A 24,410-nucleotide genomic window follows, 5' to 3' on the forward strand; every position below is an offset into this window, starting at 1 on the left:
ATCATGTGGATCCCGGTAGTAGCTGCGCATCATTCTGGGTGTGGGAGGCGGCTGAGGCTTCAGGCTTCAGATTTTGCCTTCACAGTTCAGTGCCACCAGTGGACCTGTCTTGCCCTGTAGCATCCAGCCCTCCCTGACCTGGAAACAACACACTGACATCTCTCCCAGGAGTAATTTAATCAGGGTGAACATAAACATCACATCCTCTCCTTGGAGTAAACCTAATTCCCTAGGTCCCCAGATGCAGCCAAGTCCTTTAGGGCTGGCCAGGAAGCAGTCTGTTTGCTGCAGTGTCTGGGGACAAGAGCATGACCTCCATGCAGAAGGCTGGCCTGGCTTGACTGCCCCACCTAGTTAGGAGCCCCGGGGACCCATCTTTCTTGGTGGGAAGAGGCTGCTCCCAAAACACCACCCAGCTAGGTCTGAGCGCAGAGAGTGGAGTTAGTTGCGGCCTTGTTTCCTTGCTGCCAATGGTGGAATGGTCTGCGCTGTCAGAACTGCCCCCAAACCAGACAGCCTTGCTAGGTCCATGGCTGTGGCCACTCAGGGAATGGTGTGTGATGGGCTGGATGGGCTCACCCTGGCAGCTACAGGCGCAGCCTCTTGATGTCCTCACTGCGGAAGTCTACGCGCAGAGCTAGCACCTGGCGTACTTCAACAGGCGTGAGGCGCCACGTCAGCGGGCCAGAGTTGGCGCCCCAGTAGTCTAGGATCTCAGTCACCTGTGGGAAGAGCAGAGACAAGTCAGCAAGGAGGGGGCTATCCTGAGGGATGGCCTTGGGCTCCACCAGGTAGAGCAGCGGTGCCCGGGAAGGAGAAGGTGCCTGCAGGCCTGGGCTGCCGGCGGGGACATGGTTTTGTAGCAGCGGCATGGATCCACATTTTGTCTCTGCCTCTTCCCAGACACCTTTCTCTGGCTAGGCTGAGGGAGCCCCGCATACCCGCTCCAGATTGAGGATCGTAGCCATCTGGGAGAGCCGGGCAAACTTGTCTCGGATGGTCCAGGTGGTCACCGTGGTAAGGTAGGCAATGAGTGACCTCAGCTCCTTGTCAAATTGCAGACCTCCCAGCTGCAGGGAACACAAGCCCAGTTACTGTTCATTGCCCGGCCTCTGGCCAAGCAGAACTGGCCCCCAATTCTCTTCAGTGTTGCGCTGCAAGGCCATGTGCGTTTCAGATGGTACCGAGGCTCCAGTCAGCTCCAAGGCTGCAGAAGCCAGGGCAGGACTGGGCCTGGGGGTAACAGACAGAGGGAATGCAAGCCCTGGGTTGGTGGGACTTGTCTTCCTCCGACGAGAAACAGCAGAGCTGGGGACCCGTGCTCCCTTCACCTTACCCGGTTGAAGGTGGATTTCAGCACCACTCTCTCCAACTCGACTGCAACAAAGCTGGTCATGAGGCTGGTCAGACTGTCATAGATGACTGGAGATAGGGCGGCCTGCACACAGAGGCTGGACATCAGTGATGGAGTCTTCGCGGGGAAGGGACAGTTACATGAGGCCATTGGGGAGTGTTTCTACAGGCTGGGACTTGGAAGGGCTTTTAGGGATCCCACAAGAGTGTGATGAGCTGCAGGCTGCTGGTTTGGGCAGAGGTGGGTTTCATGAGCTGGTCCCTAGAGCTCCTGCTCACCTTGAACTCCGCCATTTGCTGCTCCAGGTTAAGGATGAACTGTTGTACCCAGGGGTCATTGGCCTCATAGTCGTTGAATTCTTCCTGTTGTTAGGAAGCAAGGTTATTGTTAGGGTCACTGGGGGCTTCTTCAAGAAGTACCACTCACCCCCATCCCACTTCCACCCCTCTAAGAAAACAGGAGAAAAGCTCCTTTTCCCCCTGTAGCTTCTGACTCATCCCCCTTAAAACCAGCTTGGACACGCTGCTGGCAGTGCTTCTGCTACTGCTTCTGCATCACTTTCCACTGGCAAACGGGCCTGGGCTGCTGTAGCAGTGGCTCAAACAATATGGTAAAGCTCCTGACATTTTACTCCCGCTTGCATTTCCTGTTCTACAGGAATTGAATCCTTAAGTTAGGGGGAAAAAAGGCTTAGTCTATGACAGATATGGCAAAAAGAGCCTCAATAAAGGAGGACGCCATCAGGTCAAGGCAAAACTCCCTTTAGATGTTTTTCTGAGCCCTGTGACTGCAGGAACAACCCGTTTCCTGGGAGGAAGCTAGGCTTTGAGAGTGAGGGTAGTGGGCCTGAGAAGTGTGTATGGTCTAGTCTTCAGGTGGCTCCACTGCCTTTCCGCTGGGGGAACAAGGAGGTGAATCCTGGGCTTGATGGCTGACTGTGGTCAGGCTGACCTCCTCGATGTTGTGGGAGACAGACAGAAAGCTGTTGATCCAAGGCTGCACCTGCGGCTTGACTGCTGTGTTGTTCAGCTCTGTCAGCCCTTCCTGGGAAGGACAAGGCAGAGACGCATCAGACCCAAAAGGCACCCCCCCCAATCCCTTCTCTTTCTCCCACTCCATCCATCCCTCGACTGAGAGGGCATTCTTCCAGCTCTGAGGCGATTTGCTGGCCCTGTCTGAAGTGTAACAGATCATGCTGATAAAAGAAGCCAGGAACAACTGGTTCCTTTCTAGATCTGTGCAGAGTCAGGTCCAGGCCAAAGATAAGGTCTTGAGGTTGGTGTGTAAACTGTCCAAAGAGATTTCTGAGTGCCTGGTACCTGTGGCTAAGGCCAAGTAACAGGGCTGAGTAACCACGTGGTTCCATTTCCTTGGAGCACCTTTCTGAGGGCTCTTGGCACTGTGCGGACCAAGTGGAGATTTTAGAGGACGAGAAGGCCAGCTTGTCAACGTGACAACTGACTGCAAAACCAACGTGACAAGGCCCCCTGCAAAACCAATGGGGCCTTTCGTCTCAAGGAACTTGCACCACTTCAGTGGCTTGCATGCTATGCTACTCCCTCACCCCTCCCTATTTCTTTACACATGGAGCCCAAGATAAATCAATAACAATCTTTTCAGAGCAACACACAGGCACAGGATTCAGCCATTGAACCTGGGGCTTACCTGCAAGAGGTCTCGGAATTTGTTGGACACCGCAGCCAAGTCAGAAAGACAGCTGTCAAACTTGGCTTGGGCTTGCTCCCCTCCAAAGCCTTGGCTGAACAGCTTGGTGCAGTCACTCTAGGGGAGAACACCCAGTTTTCAGGCTTCTGAGCATGGGCCATGGGAGAGTGAGGAGGGCAACATGCAACTAGCCATTTCTCCTACTCTAGCCTTCTCCGGGAGCAGCTACGGCTGACCCTAGGCAAGAGCCCTGGCTAGGTCCCAGAAAACCTGGATTCTGTCCTGGTGGCTAGCCACTTGGCTCCCATTTCCCCTTTGTAATCTGGGGGTACCAGTGTCGGGATGTGAATAAGAAACACAAATGCCAGACATTTTGTCCTACCTTTAGAGTCAGACATTCCTCGGTTCCAATCCTGAGTGACCTTGTCAAGTGATTTAGTTTCTGAACTTTAATTTCCCTGTCTATGAAATGGGAACACAAATCCCTGCTCCCCTGGTAGGTGTGAGAGTTGGGGGAGATGATGAACCAAGTGCTTGGCCCAGTGCCTGGCATGTGGCGGTGCTAAGGAGAGTAGCTATTGTTATAGTTTCTGCTTTTTAAATATTGTGGCCTGGCAGCCCAAGGGAGATTGTCATGATCACAGCTAAGATTTAAGTGCTTACCATGTGCCAGGCCTTGTTTTAAGTATTTTCTTTTTATTAAAGTACCTATCTTCTGAAGTAGGTACTATTATTATCCCCATTGTACAGATGAGGAAACTGGGGCACAAAGAAATTAATAACTTATGTAGAGACTCACAGCAGTAAGTGTGAGCTGGGATTCAAGCTGGGTATTCTGGCTCTAGAGCGCCTGTTCCTAATCCCCACACTACAGCGCAGGTGTAGAGAAAGAGAACTCCACAGGGGGAGCCACTTGAAGCTCACCATGTTTGGGTTGCCTGTTGCCCACATTTCTGGGAGCCTCCTTAGAAAATCGGTGCTGTTCTGGCTACAGCAGGAGTAGCAGTGTGGGCGAGTTGCAAAGGGACTAATCTAGCAGGCAGAGGTCCTCTGTTCCTACAGCAGCTCCAATCTTTACTATCTTTAGTCATTTAACCTCATCTGTAAAATGGACATGACCTGCCTATGTCAGATGGTTGCTGATGGGCTGAGGAAGAACACACGTGAAATGCAAATCTAAAGCGGGTAGGATTTATGGGAATTGTTTTTAGCTCTTTGCTATCCCTCTTTTCTTTCCTTTAGCTAATTCTAGCAGCTCAGTTCTGAATTCCTAACATTTCCCAAAATTTTACTTCAAATTCCAATAGGCTAATGTTAAGAATAGAATTAATGTCAGGAATAGAATTAAAGATGCCATGCCTTAAAAACAATAATGACAGTCACCTTGTTGAATACATACAATGCGACAGACACTATGCTATTGGTATAATACTTTGGGGGTATCACTCTTAGTCTATTCTAAGGCCTTTTGGGGTTAAATTCCTAATCTAATCCAGTTTACAGTACTACTGTCAACTCCTACCTTTACTGCTCTGACACCCCCATCCCCAGGAACCCCATCAGCTGCTGGGCCCTCTTCCCTGTGTGCTGCTCCCCAGGCCCCTCCATCTGCCCAGCCCTAAAGCTGACACCACCAGCCTGCATGTTGAGCACTGTGCCTCTGCACCAAAGCAGCCTCCTTGGCATAAGTGCCCACTAGGGAGGCAGGACCCTGGCCGCCTCCTTTCTGAGAGGCAGAGTTTGGGAGTGGGAAAGAGTTGCGCTCCTCATTTTTAAACACTTAAGAAAGTGATCGCTCCATGCTGTTACTAGTAAGTGTTAATACAATGATTAACTACTACTGCATGCCTCTCTCACGTACCAGGTGCTTTATACTACCTTGTTCAATTCTCACAACCGCCCTATGGGGCAGATACCATTCTTCCTGTTTTACAAATGAGGAAACTGAGGTTCAGGGAGGTACAGAACGTGCCTCAGGCCACACAACTGGTCAATGGTCAAGTGGAAATTTGAACGCAGGGATATCTGACTTCCAAGTCCAAACAATTTCAGTATACTATGCAGCCTTCCTCTAAACGTGGTAATAGCAACTGGCTTTGTACAGGCTTTGGTGACCCTATTTCATCTCAATGTCTTACATTTATAGAGGGCTTTATCATTTTTATAGTGCTTTCAACTTTTCTTTTTTTAATTACGCCACCCAACGAAACCCAAAGTAGGGTTCAATAGATGAGAGAACTAAGGCTTTGAGAGTTAAGGGACTTGTCTAAGGTCACATGCTAAGTATGTACTAGACAATCTAATTCGAATTCTGATCTTCCAAGTCGTGGGCTAGAGCTCGTCACTCTGGTCCAGAGATGCCTTGGAGCAGAGATACCGCTTGCTTCACTAGTCAATCCCTTCAAGTACTCTGAAAGAGAGCTAGCTCGACGCCAGGGAATGCCACAGTCCCCACCAGCATGCGTATACAGGGCTCCCTCTCAGACTGAGGCCTGGGGAGGGGGACAGCAGCGGCCGACAACTGAGAGGCAAAATCCTCTGTACCTCCAGCGTCTTCTTCAGAGTAGAGATGTTTTCACTGCAGATTTCCACGTTGTTCAGAGTCACCTGGGAGATGAGGAAAGAAGAATGTGACTTCCTGCTCAGTGCTGTGTACTCTGTCCAGCACCACCTGTCTGACTGTTGCGCTCCTGAGGCTCAGATGAGGGCTAACGCCCACAGCACTGTCACCAGGCAAGGCGCTCAGGTCTCGGACTGTGCAGAACAGTGACCCAGGCTTGCCCTTTGTCCTGTGCCTGACACAAGGCAGCAAAGCCAGCCTGGCCTCAGAAGTAGTGACCCAAGGTTTCAGGTCTTTTTGTCCACGTGTAGGCACAAAGTTCTGGGAGAAGTCCTGGGGCTTCAAACCTCCAAGTTCAGGTCAGTCATGCAAAGGCTGACATTCATTAAAGAAGTCCTTCCCCAGAGCCTGCCACCCAGAGGCATTTCTCATCCATTATCTCCCTGCTCTGCCAAATATCCTCGGCAAAACAAGTATTATTAAGCCAGCTGCTCATAGGTGGGAATGAAATTCCTCAGAGGGGGAAGTGATTCACCAAGGTCAGTCAGGAATGGATTCAGCAAATATTCACCCAGTGCCTGCTACGTGTCAGGCACTGTTCTAGGTACCAGGGAGAAAGCAGTTAACAAAACAGACAAAATTCATCCCCTCATAGAGTTCACATTCCAGAAGAGAGGTCAGATAATAAATATGTATACTATATAATATCAGGTAACGATAAATACCATGAAGAAAAATAAAGCATGATAAAGGGACAGAAACTCAGAAAGTGACAGGCCACAGAACTAGAGCCAGGATTAGAATTCGGGCCTCCCCACTGTAGTAGGCCAAGGGCTCCTTCTCTTATAACTCAATTGACTTTTAAGTGAGGTGCAGAAATAACAATCATAAAAAGCAGTATGTGACTTAAGTGATGGCCATTTAGAGGAATGAAAAAACGTTTTAGTCTGAGGTATTCAAGGAAAGTTCCATGGCAGAGTTGTTAAGTGAGCTGAACTTAAAAGGCTGGAATATAACTCTGACAGGCAATGAGGTTGAGTACATTTTTCCATTCCCCTAGCCTCTCTCTAGCCCACTGTCCTGTTTGATCTTTTCTTAATGGTACGTACGTATTATTTGTTCCTTGCCTGCCTCTCCCACTAGAATGACAATTCCATGAAGGCAGGGATCTAGTCTTTCTTCTTCACCGTTGTGTCTCTTATAGAACACTCTCCAACAGAACTTTCTTCATGATGGCAATATTCTAAATCTGAACTCTAGCTGTGCATGGGTATTGAGCACCTGAAATGTGGCTAGTGCAACTCAGGAACTGGATTTTAAAATTTAAATTTAAATAGCCACTTGTGGCTAGTAGCGACATATTAAGCAGTACAGCTCTAGAACCTAGAACAGTGCCTGATATATAGAAGTTTGTCAATAAATATTTGTTGAATGAGTGAATGAATGTCTTATGGAAAAGAAATCACATAAGCAAATGCAGCGTGGCAGAAAACCCCAAAATGTATCTGGGGATCAGCAGAATCAGTGCAGACAAGTGCAGGGATATACAAGGGGTGGACCTGCAGAGGTGGGTGACGTCAGACTAGGACTTGGGTGCTAAGCTGTCCTGTGGACAATGGGGTGGCACTGAGCTTATTGAAAGCAGGGGAATGCCACATGTACACAGCTGGGATGTGGGAATACTAACCGAGAGGCTGGGGGGGGGAGGAACTGGAGTTTGAAAGGATCACACGGCCTCCGAACTGGTGTGCTGATGGCATGACCAGGAGGCAGGGGTGAGGTAAGGAGGAACCACTTTTCAAGAGATGAGTCAGGAGCTTCAGGATTTCAGGGTAAAAGAAGAATCCCAGAACCCCAGGTACTGAGCTTAGGATGTCCCTCTTGCCTTCCCAAGAATGCTTCTCTCATTGGTGTCCTACGGCCAATACTAAAAGGTCATGCTACTGACAGTGCTAAGGCCGCTTCCACTGTGGATGGATGACGTAACGCCTTTCATTAGCATGCCACAGCATCACAAGCTTCCAGGGAAAAAACTACACTATCATGACAGCTCAAGAATGAAGACCACGACATAAATGTTTCCAGGCATTTAAGGGCACCAAGAATTATCTGTCATGAGGGGAAAATGCATTTGGGTTCAAATGGCATTGATTTCAAAGTTTCCTTGTATTGACAGCCTTGTAAGCAAGGACTCACTGGGCTTATCCCAGCTCCTGGTCAGTGATAGGCCGGCACCTGTGGGGAATTCACCTTGACAGACCAACGAATGTAGGTAACATAGGAAATAGGCCCTATGATGGGAGCAATAACATTATAAGTACTTGGCATCAGAAAAACTAGAAACCTGTCACCAAGCATTTAGTGTTACCTTTCTTATTGGCCTTATCTTCTGGGCCCTCACACAATGAAACTGCCTGAATGGGAGCGGCAAATGCACGAATGCACAGTGGTCAGCCTAATGGGGACTTGTGGAGCCAAATGGTGGAACACAGGACTAGAGTATGGGTCAGAGTCAGAAGGCCTCAACAAACCACCAGGAAAAGATGTCTAGCTTTGCTGTGGTAGGTAGTAACAAGGAGTTGTTTCTGAGCAGAGAAATGAAAGCATGAAATAAGTTCTGCACAAAATAAAATGGAATGTAAACAAAATGAAAAATTTAGGTCAGTCTATGCTCATGGTTGCCGGACATTCTAGCAAAGTTCTCCAAAGGCTCCATACTCAGAGGCAACAGTTACCGGGAGCTGATCCTGTTTTGGCAACAACCATGACATCCCAGATCAACAGAAACCATGCCCAGGGAAAATACTTCCTATGACAAGAAGAGCGCAGGGCTGCCTAATAGCCTCCATGCCAGATCTGTCTGAGGACTAGTTACTGCACCGGGACAAGGTAGATATTAGCGTGTTTAGGCTTCTGTCTCAGAAAGTGACAGATCTGCGCTCTTTGGGAGTTAAGAATCTGAAAAGCGAAGGGCACCGCTTCCAGAAAAAAATACATGTACATATTTTTTGCACCCAACGCCAGAGTGTTCAGAGACCCCATCTGTGGCTTGTTGAGAGCTCTGTTGCTGGATGTTTCCTGCAGCCTCTGATCCTCAGGAGCCAAGACTGAGTCTGGTCGATGTAAGTGTGGAACTGAATGACCTCTGACAGTGCTGTTCCCACTCATGCCGACAGCAAGTGCCAGAGGCCTGACTGCGAGCTCAGGACTCACCAGTGTCCTTTTTGGCTCATCACAAACTGCCCATTACCTTGTATAAATCCTTTCATCCTTCCGTGCTTCTCCTTTGCCAGTTGTCACACAACTGGGGAGACTCACTGCTTCATCACATCTGTCATTCTGGGTAGCTAAGGGCTTTGATAAGGTAACCTTTCTGAGGACGTGGAAACCCTAAGAAGTGTGCTAGAAAAGCAGTCCTGGCAGGTTGAAAGGATCAGCACCCACCCTGCTGGGGGACTGTCCTCAGAGGAGCAGTCTGCGGATATTCCAGTTGGTTCCATGGCAGATGCAAGCCAAGGCTGATCCTCAGTGGAGCTCCTGAGCAGCTGGGTCGTGCTCTTGGGAATAAGTACTGGGGGGAAATGAGACGCCCAGACTGCCAGGCAGGGAACAGTGCATGTCCTGGCCCAGGCTCCTCAGAAGTAGGTCCCTGGGGAAGCAATGGTCTCAGAACCACCGAGGAGGAGATTTCCTCAAAGGAGTTTTCCTTCTACATAGACACTGGAGAAAAAGTCTCCAGTTTACGGCTGATTATATACTGTGGCTTAGAGATCATAATTTAACCCCTCAAGATAAACCCACCCAGCTCCCAGCTGGTGGGGCTACGTACCAGGAAGGACAGCTTGGCCTCGTCAGTGCTCTCAATGCCTTTTGTGTCAAATTTGCCCTGCTGAAGGCTGCTGTGCATGATGTTCACGGCACTTGTCACTCCCCGCTGGATGTCCTGAAAGGTGGTGGCTGGGAAGCCCATCCGCAGCTTGTTACACAGAACGTCCCTGGGGGGCAGAACGGCATACAGGGATTGATGGGGACTCAGTGCTCAACCTGATGTCAGGACAGCGGGACCAGGGGGCCCACTACCCTGCCCCGCAGCACTTTTGGGGGAATCACCAATCCTTGAGACCACTGGAGGAGACCTTGGGCAGCTAGGCCCCTCAAGGGTACTGCTGTGACAAGAACACACAGAGGAGACTGGCTAGTTCTCTACCTCCTCTGATGCTTTCAGTTATCACCACTGAACTCCAACAAACAGCAGTGCTGCTTAGTGAAAGGCAGCGCTGTGTAAGAGTTGAGAGAATGGGTTTTGAGATGTCAGTTTGGGACTCTATTCCATACCCACCACTTACGAGGTGTGGGATCTTTGACAAGGGATGGAATTTCCTCATCCACAAACCAGAGCTAATATTTCCTACATCACAGGGTTGTTACTAGGACTGAGTAAGAGCAGGAGATCAGCATAGTGCCTGGCCTGTAGCGATGGTAACTATGATTGTTAGTATTACAACTACTGCCTTCATCTCAACTGCTTGTTCTCTTTCCTAGGTCTGAGGGCCAATGATCCCTCTAATCCAGTCCAGATAATAGAGACTTGGCCCATAAGATACCTGGCTGTGGTACATACAGCTGCCTGGAGCCAAGGATGTTGTGCTATGGATAAGAGCTTATATCCTGTATAGAACTGAACCTTCTATCATAGGACAAAAAGAAACAAACGGGCCTCAGGAATCAATCACAATTAGGACCTTTCTGCCTCCTAAAAAGGAGAAAGGGAGACAACCATACCTGAAGTCAGACTCCAGCTCTGTGGTGGCGAGGTTGATCATGGCACAGAGACAGTCAATGCTGGAGCTGGACAGAGCCCGCCCAATGCACTTCTTAACAATGTAGAAGACATCATCCACCATGCTGGATGTCAACTGGCCCTTCTCACAGGTGTCCATAGCCACCGCCTACCCAAAAGGCAAAGCACCCAGTGAGGGCCCCAGTTCTGCATATTCGAGATGGTTCTGGAACAAGCCCTGCCTCTGCTTCCTTTTCTATACCTTGTCCATATTTTTCCCCACATGGCTTATTTTGGTCACAGCTTGGTATGGATCCTCCTTGTTCAAATAGCTCACTTTCCTACCAATCACTATATTAGAAAAGTAAGTATAGGGGGTCTTTGCCGTGAGGACAACTGTTACCTGGGATGTAAGACATCAGGAGAGGAACTTCTTCCCCAAGACTCCTCACCCACATACCTCCAAGAGGCAGGGAACAAGCAAGGCTCCCTGAGGAGCTGAGGTGTTCTTTTTTGATCCTTGGGAAAGAAGTCCCAGCTATGTCTATAAAGAGCCTGACAACTCCAAAGCGTAGCAACTAACCATACAAAGTGGTGCCACTCAGTCTGCATGCAAGGGTATTCGCAAAGCAGGACCAAGAAACACGACATGTCTCGGCCATTTGCTTCAGCCTGTTTCTTGGACAGGAAGCCCATTTCCAAGGGAAGCATGCTTTGTCCTACCTTATTGACAGTCTCCCTCATGAAATACTCCTCCATGGTAATGTACAAGCCAATCAGCTCCTGCATGGTGCAGCTCAATAGGCAGTTATTGAGGAGTTTGTCGAGACACTTCTGGTGCTCTAGGGGACAGCCAAGAAAGAAGACTCACTTTTCTGCCTCAAGAGAAACAGATCAACCTGTTTCATTTTTTCAGGGTTCTTTCTAGTGTTTATTTCAAATCTGTGCATAATTTACATGGTTATAATCACAGTATAGACACAATTTTGTATCGTGCTTTAAAAAATTATATCATAAATATTTCCAGTGTTTCCATATAGCCTCTTTTTTCTTCTTTTTAGCTCATTTCTTTTTAATGTCTGTATGACATTTTATCTGGCAGGCAGTCTATATTTTTTAAAACTACTCTCCTATTTTTATACACCTGGGTTCTTTCCAAATGTTTTGCCATTATTAGAGCTAACTGGAGATCACAGTAATTGGAGATTATAGTACAAATAACTTTTTACTTTTCCATTATTTCCTTAGAATTAATTAGTAAGACTCAAAAGATGTAAGTTTCCAGAGCAAAGATTGAAATGTATTAGGTATAATACATTTCATTCTCTAAATCAGTGCTGTCCAACAGAATTTTCTGTGATGATGGAAGTGTTTTATATTTGTGTTGTCTAACATGTGTTGTCTAACAGCTACTACTGAGCAATTAAAATGTGGCTAATGTGAATGAGGAACTGAATTTTTAATTTTATTTAATTAAATTTTAATTACATTTAAATAGTTACATGTGGCTGGTGGCTACTGTATTGGACAGTAACAGTTATTAATAGCAACGAGCGTCAAACTCCAAATAAACATACATCCTCCTTTAAATACCAACTCAAAGCAATGCCATCTGGGCCCTATAACCAATTCCCCTGCCATGTATTATTGGCACAAGCCATGCAGAATGACACTGATGCTGGATTGGTCTTAAGTCTCCAGTTCAGAGAATTCTGCAATACTTGCTCAGCAGGAATTAAATGGTCCCCTTAAAAACTTGGAGAGTAAGTCTGTAAATGAAATAGGACTGTGGTACTTATTCCAATGTATTTATCCCTTCAAAAATTGTGACTGAAAGAACTTGGAGACTGAGAGAGGGGGTGAAAGACTTTCTTTACACTATATACTTTCTGTATACTGTTTCTTTATACTGTATATTCTTTTCTCACTATATTGAAGTGTAATTTATGGACCATAAAATTAACCCATTTAATTCGATTTCTTTAGTAACTTTATAGTTTTGCAATAATTGCTACAATTGAGCTTAGAATATTCCCATCACTCTGAAAAGTTCCCTGGAAGTTATGTATATTTTCTCTCTCTCTCCCTCCCTTCCTTTCCCTCTCTCTCTCATTCCCTCTCTATCTTTCCATCCATCCATCCATCCATCCATCCATCCATCCATCCATCCATCCATCATGTGCACATATAACTTACTTAAACACCAGTCCCTAATCTACAGGTGGTAAGGAAGCATGGTATGCCAAAAAGAGCAGAGGAAAACAATTTAATCATTTTAGGCATTAGCCTTCCTTGTCTGTAAAATGATTAGATGGCCTCAAAGCCTCCGTCCAATCCTCAAATTCGGTTAAGTCTAGATTTCCCCCTGGGAGTCAATTTGACCATAGACCCCCAGATGCTAATAAGCCCCCGTTATTTCCTTATTAAGAGTTCTGTGGCTTTACTATGAACTAACAGTGCCAACTACAGCCCAGCCCTGCTAGACAATATGGGAAACTCCTTTTACCTTGCTTTACTTCTTCTGAGGCCATAGAGTCCCCCACCTCAAAATCAGAGCTGATCCTCTTCCTGAGGAAGCGTAAGTACAACTCACTGCGGGCATTCATCAGGGTGACCTCAGTCAAGATGGGGTCCAGTTCCCTGAGACACATGGAGCAGAAGAAATAAGCAGGAGGACAATGGATTCCCTCAGATGTAAGAGGTACAATCCCAAACTCCCCCTCTCCACTGGATCCGGAAGGTCTCTCTCAGATGGTCACCCTGGTTCTGCTGACCCAATTGTAATCAGAGACAGCAGTCAACCAAATACTTCATTTACATGTTTCACCCGAATCATTCACCTCCTACAATCCTGCCAGGGCTAAATAAGAGATTGGGAGGTGTGTTTTTGTTAGCAGTTTGAGTAAAAATTATTGATGCTTTATGTGAAAGAAAACACACCTCCCCAACCTCTTATTTAGCTGTGGTGGGATTTTTGGGATACACCATTAAACTGTCCTACACCCATTCATCTATCCAGATGAATAGCCAAAACAATCTTTAAAAAAAACAAGTTGGAGGACTCATAGTTTCCAATTTTAAAACTTACCACAGCAATCAAAACAGTGTGTACTGGTATAAAGATAGACCTATCGATTAATTGAGAGTCCAGAAATCTTCACACTTATGGTCAACTGATTTCTGTGAAGAGTACTAAGACAACTGAATAGGCAAAGAACAGTCTTTTCAACAAATTGTGCTAGGATAACTGATATCCACATTAAAAAAGTGAAGTTGAACCCCTATTTCAGTTTATATACACAAATTAACTAATTTTCCACAGTGAAGTCCAAGAGATCTTTTCAAAACATAAATCTGGTCATATCATAATCAAGATTTCCATAGCTTTTAGGATATAAGACCCGACAGGGCCTGACTGTAACAACCTGTTCAGACTCATATCAGGCTCTCCCCAACTCTTTGCACTTCAACCACGCTGGCCTTTTCTCTGTTGTTCAAACAGGGCCTTTGCACCTGCTTTTCCCACTCTACCTGGAACACCCTTCACCTGTTCTTACTCTTAAGGTCTCAAATCTATGGTCATTTCCTCAGAAATTTTTCCTTGAACTTCATTAGCTTATGCTATATCCCTCTATTACATGTTCTTCTGTACCCTACATTCTGCATATCATAGTGGTTAACAGCATGAACTCTAGAGTCAGTCTGCTTGGATTCTTTTCTTGGCTCTGCCGCTTTCTAGCTGTGTGACCTTGGGCAAGTCACCTAATCTGTCTAGGCTTCAGTTTCCTCATCTGTAAAAAATGTTTATGGATTAAATCAGTGATCCTCCACTGAGGGTGATTTTACCCTCCAGGGAACATTTGGCAATGTCTGGAGACGTTTTTCGTTGTCACAACTGGAGGGTGTTACCAGCACCTAGTGGGTAGAGGCCGGGATGCTGCTAAACATCCTACAGTGCACAGGATGTCCTCCATAACAAAGAATTATCCAGCCAAAATGCCAATAGTACAGAGGCCCAAAAATCCTGGATGAAATGATTTAATATTTGTTAAGTGCTTAGAACAATGTCTGGCATATAGTAAATCCTATGTATGTGTTAGATATTATCATCTATTTTATAGACCAGAGATGTCACAAAGAATTAGGTCTGTTCTGCTCACTTTGCTTGCTGCTACATTCCCAGCGCCAGGGACCAGTGCCTGACATGCAATATGTACTCAGTAAAAATTTGCTGATTGAATGAATACATTTTTATAACGTTTGGGTTTTCTTTTAACAAGCACATATTATTTTTACTAGAAAAAGTAAAAGCTTAAAATTTTGGGATTTCACCTTTGGGAGACGGAGAGGAGGAAAGTCACTTTGGCAGCTTTAAAAGTATTGGTAATCATTCTTTACAAACCACATTCCATTAGAAAAAAACAAGAGTTATAGATAAAAATGTTTTAAAAACATAGACCACATTGTAACAAATATTAGAATGATATGTATTGCCAATTCAAACTACTAAGGGCTGAAGAAAAGAGGATTACCTTGGTTCTATTTTTTCTGTTGCAGAATTTCTCATCAAGTTGTTCTGGACGTGCCGGAACTGCAATACACCACAGAAGTGAGAATGCTCGTCCCCACCCTCTTTCTATCTGTCTCTTGCTGGACACTCCACATTTCTGGCACACGTGAATGTTTAGGTTTAGTTTGCTTAACAGGCAAGCCAAAAGTAGGTTTTCAGGATGATGAGCCAGACTCACTTTTGCTTTATATGCTAAGGCTCACCTCTATTATTGGGAGGGGAAACAACCAAAAAGGGTTGCTCATGGTCTTCCAAGGGACTCCTGTGTAGTCCCCTAGTTACTGTAGGGTTACTTCTATTTCTAAGTCCTGTTCTTACTTTCTCTACTCAAAAGAATGGAGAAATAAAGTTCTAAAAAAGCAAACATTACCTTTAGCACTTAAGGAACTAAGAAATGTGAAACATATAACTCAACACTTAACAGGATCTTCACAAATAAAATGCTCACTATATCACCAGAAGGCACAGGCGCACATCCTGTGATAGAGCACTAGTTGAACATTTCTGTCGTGCTCCTTTCCGGAAGCCCTGGCCAGTTCCTTCTCAATCTTGCACTGAGACCATCATCATCCTGACAACACCTCAAGTCCAAAGTAAGCTGACGATGGGCCAAGATGCAGGCCAGTCTGCAGCTGGCATTTATTTTTCTCCTGTCTTCAGCTTTTTTCTTTTTCTTTCCCCGGTTTATTCTTCAGTGTCCCTGGCTAATGCTGCTCCCAAACTACTTGTAGCTTCCTCTGCTCACCTGCTGGTGGTAGTTCCTCTGCTTGATGAACTTGTCTACTATTTTCTCCACCTGTCTGTCACATTCCACCTGCAGATATTTTATGAGGGTATAAAGTCTCCCTAGACCATAATAGGTCTCCACTATTGGCTGGTGGGTTTCCACAATGCGGGCTATACCTAGAAAGGAGAAAATGAGAGAGTTGGATTCCAAATATTCTTCCCACAAAATAAATTTCTTTCTTCCAGCCAGGACTGACCCAAGGCCTAATTCAACCCTTTTTTATTGTTTCACCTCCCAAAACGAGTACAAATGGTTCTTGTCAGTGCTGGAAGTTGCTAAGCAAATTTGTCTGTTAAATATGAACAGTGTTTGATATACTGGCATTTCATAAGTTATATTGATAATTTCTAGAGGAGCATCTTTAAAAATCAGCATCATTGTCTTCCAGCAATTTATTTTAGGGTTAAATTTACTCTTAAGAGTTTGGTCTTAAGGGTTAGGGAGGATCAAACAAATCTTTGCTAATCAGATACTGAATTGAGAAGTTAATTCTCCAAAACATCAGTATACAGTAAACTAGAGGATTAAAGGCACCAGACTAGCGGAGAGAGAAGACAAACTAGGATGCAGGTGTTAGGTAGGATAACGCCTCCAGTCTCCCTAGAGTGGAGAAAGAGGCTTGCCTTCAAACAGGAGAGTGAGTGTATCTGCAAAGATGACTGCAGCTCTTCGATCACTCATGTCTGTCTCTAGTACCAATAGCAGATTCTCCTCAGCTTTACTGGCCACCTAAAAAAAGAAAAAAAGAGAAAATCCAGATACATTTCTCAGATCAAAGGCCAGCCTCAGTTTTCCAGAAAGATTTCCCATTGGCTTTCTTTTTCCCATGTTTGCCTTGATGTTTGAAAGCCTAGGCAGCACAGAGGACTCTCCCCTGGGGGCTCTGGGTTGTGTGAGCTGCAGGCAGGACAAGGAACTTGAACGCAGTGGAAGCTCTTGTTCTATTTAGAGTTATAAATAATGTTTTTCTTTTCTGTGAAAATATGTACTGCCATTAGCCCAGGGAGAATCCCCAATTTCAATAACCGTCTCAAAGTGTAATTCAAAGGGGGAGCATTAGTGGTGTCTTATTGAGAAGGACAAGGAATCTGGGCACCGCTGAAGGGACTTTCAAGGGATTAAAAGTAGAAGCCATTTCAAGGTCCCAGAAGACAAAGCACTGATTAAAAAAAAGTACCATAAAACAGTTGAATATTATTTTAAATTTAATTTTTTAGACAAAGTCTCAAACGTTCCAAAGGAACAAAGGAGTGGTGAAAAGCGGTTCTTATCTCTCTTTATCTCCTAATCCCCCTCTTCAGAGTGATCACTGTTAACCCTTCTAAAAATATCCTGTGCCTGTACAAGCATACATGTGTGCTGCCATGTCTCTCAAACAGGAACGGTAGCATACTGTTGTTTAACTTAAACCACGTTTGAGATTGAAATATGTCAGCACACATGAAACTCTCATTTTTCTTAATGGCAGAATAGTGTTCCATTATAGAGAATTTGTGGGATGGGGGGGCAGGATGCACTCTGACATATAGTTAAAAAAACAACAACTTTCTGCACACATGCCTGCTGGGATTTGCTTCTCTTCATTTGAGGTAGGGGAAGAGGGCTGAGACTTTAACTGGAGCCTGTTTCTTTTTCAAGATTTAACCTTAAGTGATCTTGTCTGCTTCTTCTCATTGTAGCTTATTTTGAGACTCAAACCTGGTTATGAAGCCCTTTTTTTTTTTTTTAAGTGCACACAAAGGCAATTTATTAACAGAAAGCAATAATTTGAAGAGTCCTGTTCAGAGATGGCAATCCCCCTTCCTGCGGGTGCTGTGGGAGGGGATGGGGGGGGGGGTGACATCCTCAATCCATCTGATCTTCATTCCCGAGTGGGCAAGGGCTCTAAGAGCTGACTGGACCCCTGGTCCCGGGGTCTTGGTCCTATTTCCTCCTGTGGCCTGGAGTTTGATGTGGAGGGCAGTGATGCCCAGTTCCTTGCACCTCTGGACCACATCCTCGGCAGTCAACATGGCAGTATATGGAGAGGACTCATCTCAGTCATCCTTTACCTCCATCCTACTAGTTACATGGCAGGTGGTTTCCTTGCCAGAACCATCGGTGACATGGACAAAAGTGTCACTGAAGGATGCAAAGATGTGGCAGACACCAAATATACTTTCTCCTTCAGCCACCTGAGGTCCGAGGCTGATAACCTGTTCTTCCTTCTTTTCCTTTTCCTTGCAAGGTGCCATTTCCCCACTTCACAGGCTCCTGCCTGGTTGAAGACAGCTACCTCCCAAGACAAGGTGAAAACCTGCATCTTGGGTCAGCCGCTGTGTTCTTCTCGCCCAGGACCTGGTTCAGCTTCCACGGAAAGACCCCAGTCCCATAACCCCGGCCCCACTGGGCCCCTCTGCTGCAGGATGCCATCTGATTGTCCCCCCTAGGACCGCTACCTACCTGGTGATAAAGTCTTAGAACTACTCACCAACGACTTTGAAAGCTCTTAAAAGAAGCCAGTTCCTGACTGACAGTTTGAACAGGGTAAGTCAACTTGTCAGAGAATTTACATTTTAGTTTTTCCTATACTTTCACTTGGTCTGTTGAAAATAAACGTGCACCAGCACATGTCTAGGCCAAGCCTGGTACACAGTAGACTGGCAATAAATAGATAAATGATGACTGAATGCATGTATTCAGTCCTGCCAGGCTATAGCAAGAACAGGAAAGGGGAGTCAAATCCAGAGGTGAGAAAGTATTCAAAGACATTGCATCTATTCAATGCTCTAACCTGCAGGCAGAAAACCACACCATTATCTTGCCAAGCAATCAGGGGCCATACCTGCTTGCACAGGTATTCTGAGAATTTGCTTAATCCCTCCTCATGCAAACCCAGCAGTGGGAAGATCTTGAAGAAACGCTCTACTTGGGGCAGATCCTCTTCCTTAGTGGCCACAGCAAACTTCTCCGTTACAATGGCTTTGAGACGCTGTTCAGCTTCCTGCAGCAATTTCAGGTTGGCATCAATCATGCTCCCTGTGCAAAGGGGAAAAAGTGAAAATTAATGTCAGATTTATGCCACTTAGTCTGTGTACCACTTTTATTTCATAAGATATGTATTAAGCATTTACTGTGTGCAAGATACTGTACTAGCAATATGGATGATTAAACGATCCATCAGCTGTGATCACTACTGTCACAGAAGTTATAATCAAGGGAAAGAGATAAGCTCTGTGCACAAATAACTATAATAAAATTCAGTGTATAAGTGTCATAATAAAAGTGCCCACAAGTCTCATTTGTGGTTGAAGTAATCAGAAAAGACTTCCTAGAGAATATGACATCCCAGCTCTCAAAGATGGGCAGGATTCTGATACTTGAATAGGAAGAACATACATTCCAGGCAAAGGGGATGAAATGAACAAAGGGATAGAAACCGAAAGATAAAAAGAGTTATTTGCAGAGTATTTTAAATAGTAGCACAGTTACATGCTGTGCAGGAGATCAGCGCCCCAACCCCCATGTTGTTTAAGGGTCAACTGTATATCCCCTGGCATATAGATGAACTAATTTGCACAATGAATAATGCATCAGTGAATAGCATGAAATAAGGCTAGAAAGAAATAAGGCTAGAAAGGGTGAGTTGAGATCATGGAAGGCCCAGAATACCAGGCTAAGAATTTAAGTTTTGAAGTAGGCAATATAGTCAGGTAGAAAGAACCCACTGGCCAGAGAACAGCAAATCTAGATTGTTTCCTTTTCTATAAAATGGAAATAACAACACTGGCCCAGGATGCTCTAGGACCTATATAGGATCTATTGTCAGACAAGGATATTCCTAATAACAGATCCCTTTTCCTGGTTGAGTGTGCCTAGTTCAGATTATAGATGCTTGTAACTAAACTAGAAATCAACAGTTTGGGATGTCGACCTTCTTTGCCCTGTCGGCTGAGCTCAATGACTGACTTGTCCAGGCACAAGTAGCGATGAATGTGGGCTGCGGCCTGCTCATAATCTTCATTTCTCAAGGCTGTCTGAACTCCATCCATACAGAACTTCAGGTCCAAGATGTCGTCGGCTCTCTGAATGGCTTGATAGAGGCGGTTCTGCAAAAACACTTGGTGCTCAGAAAGCATGTCCTATTCTTTCACAAACATCTCTCCAGAAGGTAGGGAGATTCAGGGACTGAATCTGGTTAACCATAGGGCCTTTTCAGCTCTCACTAGTGAACTCAACAACAGCACCACTACCACTCACAAAACTGTTTTGATGATGATCAATACCTCTGACAGGTAGGTATCAAGCAATTTTATTTATGTGACCAGGTCATTCATTTTCATGGAAGCAAGAACAAGGATAATCCATATTTGTATTTGGCTTATATTGTAAAATTTATAACAGCATCAGAATGTATTTGACATTTTGGAAGTGTGACATTGTAAACCAAGTTATAAAGTAATTGAAATATGTGGAAAGTATTTTTCTTTTAAAATAAGCAAGAACATTTAAAAAATCCTTTAATATGTGCGTTGGTGGCTGTGTAGCTTAGTGTTTTGTGGATAAGTTGTTTTGCAGAATTTGAACAAATTGATTGGGAAAAGTTATGATTTTTCACAGGACAAACCAAGGTTGGGACTGACTTGTCCAAGAGCCTAGACTCTGTGCTACTTTGCTCAGTATAGTTGCCACTAGCCACCTATGGCTACTGAGAACTTGAAATGTGGCTTGTCCAAATTAAGTTGTTTATGTATAAAACACACACTGGATTTCAAAGATTTAGTACAAAAACAAAGAAGATAAAATATCTCAATACCATTTTATAGTAATTACATGTTTAAATTGTATCTTGGATACAATGAGTTCAACAGCATATTTCAAAAATTATTTTCACCTTACTTTTTAAAAATGGCTACCAAAAATTTTTAAATTACATATGTGGTTGGTTGGTATTAAATGTCTTCTTTTCCAATCTGACTGATTTTTATTTCATTTTCTTTCCTAATTGCCCTGGTTAGAATCTCGAGTACAATGTTGAAGTGGCAAGAGCTGACATCTTTGTTTTGGTCTGATCTCAGGGGAAAGCAAGCAGTCTTTTCACCAATAAGTATGTTAGCTATGGGTTTTTCATAGATGCCCTTTATCAGTTTGAGGAAGTTCCTTTCTATTCCAAGTTTGTTGAGTGTCTTTATAAAGGGTGTTAAATTTTGTCAAATATTTTTCTTGAGTCTATGAGATAATCATGTGGTTTTTGTCCTTTATTCTACTGATATGGTTTATCATAGTAATTTATTTTTCAGATGTGAAACCAATCTTGCATTCCTGGGATAAATCCCATTTACTCATAGTATAGTCTTTTTATATGTTGCTGGATTCAGTTTGCTAGTGTTGTTGAAAACTTTTATGTCTATATTCATAAGAGCTCTTGGCCTAGAGTTTTCTTTTCTTGTGATATATTTGTCTAGTTTTGGAATCTTGCGTTAGATTTCTATTAGATGGTGCTACTCTAATTTCTAATATGGTGGCTTTTCTACTGCCCTCTAGTGACTCAAACATCAACAGCATAATGGGATTACCTTGGCTAGGTCAAGCTGACGGACTTTACTGGACACATTCTCAGCTAGGTTGCAGGTAAAGGTGATCATTCCAGCTAGCTGCTTTGCATCTCCTTCAATCAACTGCAAGTTGGGACTAAAGATACACATTGTCAGCACACATATATCCATTGGGGTAGGAGTAAGAGATGGAAAAGTTTTTTTTGCAGATGGAGACTATGTCTTTTAATTCTTTTGTATCTCCCCACAATTCTTAGCTTGGGTCACCCTATTAACAGTTTTTTTTCAAGAGTGTTTTACTGTAAACGCAGGCCTATATTTAATAAAAAGTAATTTCTATAACTACTAAAGATACCCCTAAATAGGTACTGTCAAAGAATTAGAGAACAGATTCTTTCAATTGCTAAGTGAGCATAAAATGTACTCATAGATAATCTGAGAGAATGATGAGATGAAAGAGCAATTTTTATGACTAGCAAATACACAAAATCTATAAAAACAGTAGTTCTCAAACTTGAGCCATGCACCCGAACTACTTGGCATGTTATTAAAATACAGATTCCTGAACTCCCATTCCGTTTCTGATTCAGCAGGTTTGGGGTGGGGCCCTAGAATTTGCATTTCCAACAAGTTTCAAAGTGGTCCAGAACACTCCGAAAACCACTTAACTATACCTTAACATGAGGTAACGCACCGTTACCTTGTTTCAAACTCAACTGGCATTTTATCACAGTAAGTTAGGGAAAATAGTAACTTATCCAGTGGATGCTGTTGGAATTTACAATAGCTTTGCTGAGATGAACAGACTCACCCCATTCGGTGGAGACTGACCATTTTACTTTCAATAGTGTTTTGCTGTTCCAAAAGAGCATCCAACTCTCTTTCCACCACTTTCTGAAACAGAGAAACATCCTATCATCAGAATGGTCAGAAGAGTTATCTAACCCAACCACTTGGCTGAGGGGTGAATCCCATTTCAAATGTCTTCTTTCCTTCCACTAAGACATTAACAAACAATACTTAATTTTTGCACTTATCACATTGCATGATTGTTTCCTTATGTATAGCTTCATCTAGCAGATGAACACCACAAAGAGAAGAAATAAACCTTTACTCAATATCATTAGCACAATGCCTAATACAGAAATGCACTTAAAATATAATGGCTAAACAAATGAAATTTCCAAAGTGGCAGTTATAAAAAGTCTCTTTATAGTGTATCTATCTCAATGGAGCCACTTACTGCATTACCTCAATTAATGTAAATTTCTTATGCTTGAGTTTCTTCATCTGTAAAATAGGGATAGTAATACATACCCTATAAGGACTGTTGTGTGAGTCAAACAAGACAACAAACATCAAGTGCTTAACATAGTGGGTGGCTTATAGTTCAAATAACAGTCATTAATAGTAGCTATACATTTATCTTAAAATAGTCCAGAAGGATCCAGAGGAAAACTTCACCTTGATAGTCGTCAGATGCAAATACAGAACTAATATTGTTCTGTCTGTAAGATCGACTTAATTTTCCCCCGAGTATCAACTGACTCACTGAATGCAAGCTTAGGTATGTTAAGTCAAGAGTACTGAATTTCAGGGGCCAGCGTGGTGACTCAGGCAGTCGGAGCTCCATGCTCCTAACTCCAAAGGCTGCCGGTTCGATTCCCACATGGGCCAGTGGGCTCTCAACCACAAGGTTGCCGGTTCAAGTCCTCGGGGGCTTCGCCCCCTGCAACTAAGATTGAACATGGCACCTGAGCTGAGCTGCCACTGAGCTCCTGGACGGCTCAGTTGGTTGGAGCGCGTCCTCTCAACCACAAGGTTGCCGGTTTGACTCCCGCAAGGGATGGTGGGCTGTGCCCCCCGCATCTAGCAACGGCAACTGGACCTGGAGCTGGGCTGCGCCCTCCACAACTAAGATTGAAACAACAACTTGACTTGGAAAAAAAGAAAAAAGAGTACTGAATTTCATAAAGCACATCTTACTGAAAAACGTATCAGAAATTGCTAGAGCTGGTTAAAGTTAATATTTGAAAACATTCAACGATGTCAATGATTTCCCCTTCTCCAGGCTGAAACTGTCTTCTGTGCTCAACCTTATTTAAATACTTGGTTTTAGGGAAGAGATACTAAACTTTTAGCTCAGGGCTTAGATTTCTTTCTTCTGACCGGCAAGGAACCCAACTGACATTCAAAATGTATTAACAGCATCAGATTGCCACGTAAAAGTGAAGGAGGCAGAAAGGAGACAAAATGTTATGAGCTGAAAGGAATCCTTCCGAGAATCTAGTCCACACTCCTCATCTGACACAATGTCAGGGGTACTAAAGATGACGTTACCCGCCCAAGATTAGACAGTTGTGCCTGTGTCTTTACACCTCAAGCTTCTACAAAGCTCTGCATTTAACCGAAACACTAAAACTACACCCCCAAATCATTCCCTGCAAGAGGAAGTGATAAACGCTTCACCTTTATTTGCAGACTACCCGCTTACATGAGATAACGGGGTGAAAGCGTTTCATAACTTTTAAATTGCTAAGCCAATGCAAGAGAGCCTTTGTAGTTGTTTTGAGAACCAAGCGAGTTGGCGTATACTCTCAATCCAACTTGACTCTCGCGGAGACACAAGAGCCAAGGAAGTCAAAAGGGGGTGGGGCTGATCGCCCACATAAGACGGAAAACTTGGGGGCATCAGTTTGAGTGAAGAGAGATGACAAGTCCGAAGAGATACACTTAACCACACTCCTCAAATGGATGCTTTTTTGTTTCTCTTGGCAAGGACAGGGCTTCCCACAGCCCGGATTTCCCGACTGACAGCTCCTACGCCCACTGCCCGTGGATGCTCCTGGAAAAAGAGGTTCAGCCATCCCACCTCCTCGCCGCAGAGCCGTTCGTACACAGCCTCCAGCTCCTGCAGCTCCGTCAGGGAGCGAATGAGTTCGGTGGAGATTTCGGAGCAGCGGCCTCCGGTTACCCCACCCGGCGGCGGAGGAACGCCTAACAGCTTCAGAGGGGACTCGAGGTCCGCCATCTTGGTTCCCATTCCGTGCTTCCGGCCCCGCAAGGCCCCCACATCGTTGGCACGTGGGCTCTGGAGGCTGCCCACGGAAGTGCCCAATGAACTTATTTTTAAAAAGTCTTCAAAAAGTCTATTCATTTT

General features: G+C 44.5%; 1 protein-coding gene and 1 pseudogene across 1 annotated transcript; both read right to left on the bottom strand.

Annotated features, from left to right (window-relative positions):
- Positions 1-158: 158 nt before the first annotated feature.
- Positions 159-24,293, bottom strand: COG4 (component of oligomeric golgi complex 4). The gene is made up of 19 exons (XM_019710185.2): positions 24,123-24,293; positions 22,062-22,144; positions 21,272-21,386; positions 19,630-19,804; positions 18,541-18,734; positions 16,340-16,445; positions 15,675-15,832; positions 14,892-14,950; positions 12,866-12,999; positions 11,083-11,201; positions 10,362-10,528; positions 9,409-9,574; positions 5,564-5,626; positions 3,020-3,136; positions 2,306-2,398; positions 1,633-1,716; positions 1,337-1,438; positions 942-1,070; positions 159-722 (listed from the first exon to the last, which is right to left on the bottom strand). The coding sequence occupies exons 1-19, from the start codon at positions 24,291-24,293 to the stop codon at positions 588-590; spliced, it is 2,370 nt and encodes a 789-aa protein (XP_019565744.2). The 3' UTR covers positions 159-587.
- On the bottom strand, positions 17,381-18,079 carry LOC109433721 (small ribosomal subunit protein uS11; annotated as a pseudogene).
- Positions 24,294-24,410: the final 117 nt, after the last annotated feature.

The sequence above is a fragment of the Rhinolophus sinicus genome, linkage group LG11, assembly GCF_036562045.2.
Source record: "Rhinolophus sinicus isolate RSC01 linkage group LG11, ASM3656204v1, whole genome shotgun sequence".
Classification (NCBI taxonomy): Eukaryota; Metazoa; Chordata; class Mammalia; order Chiroptera; family Rhinolophidae; genus Rhinolophus; species Rhinolophus sinicus.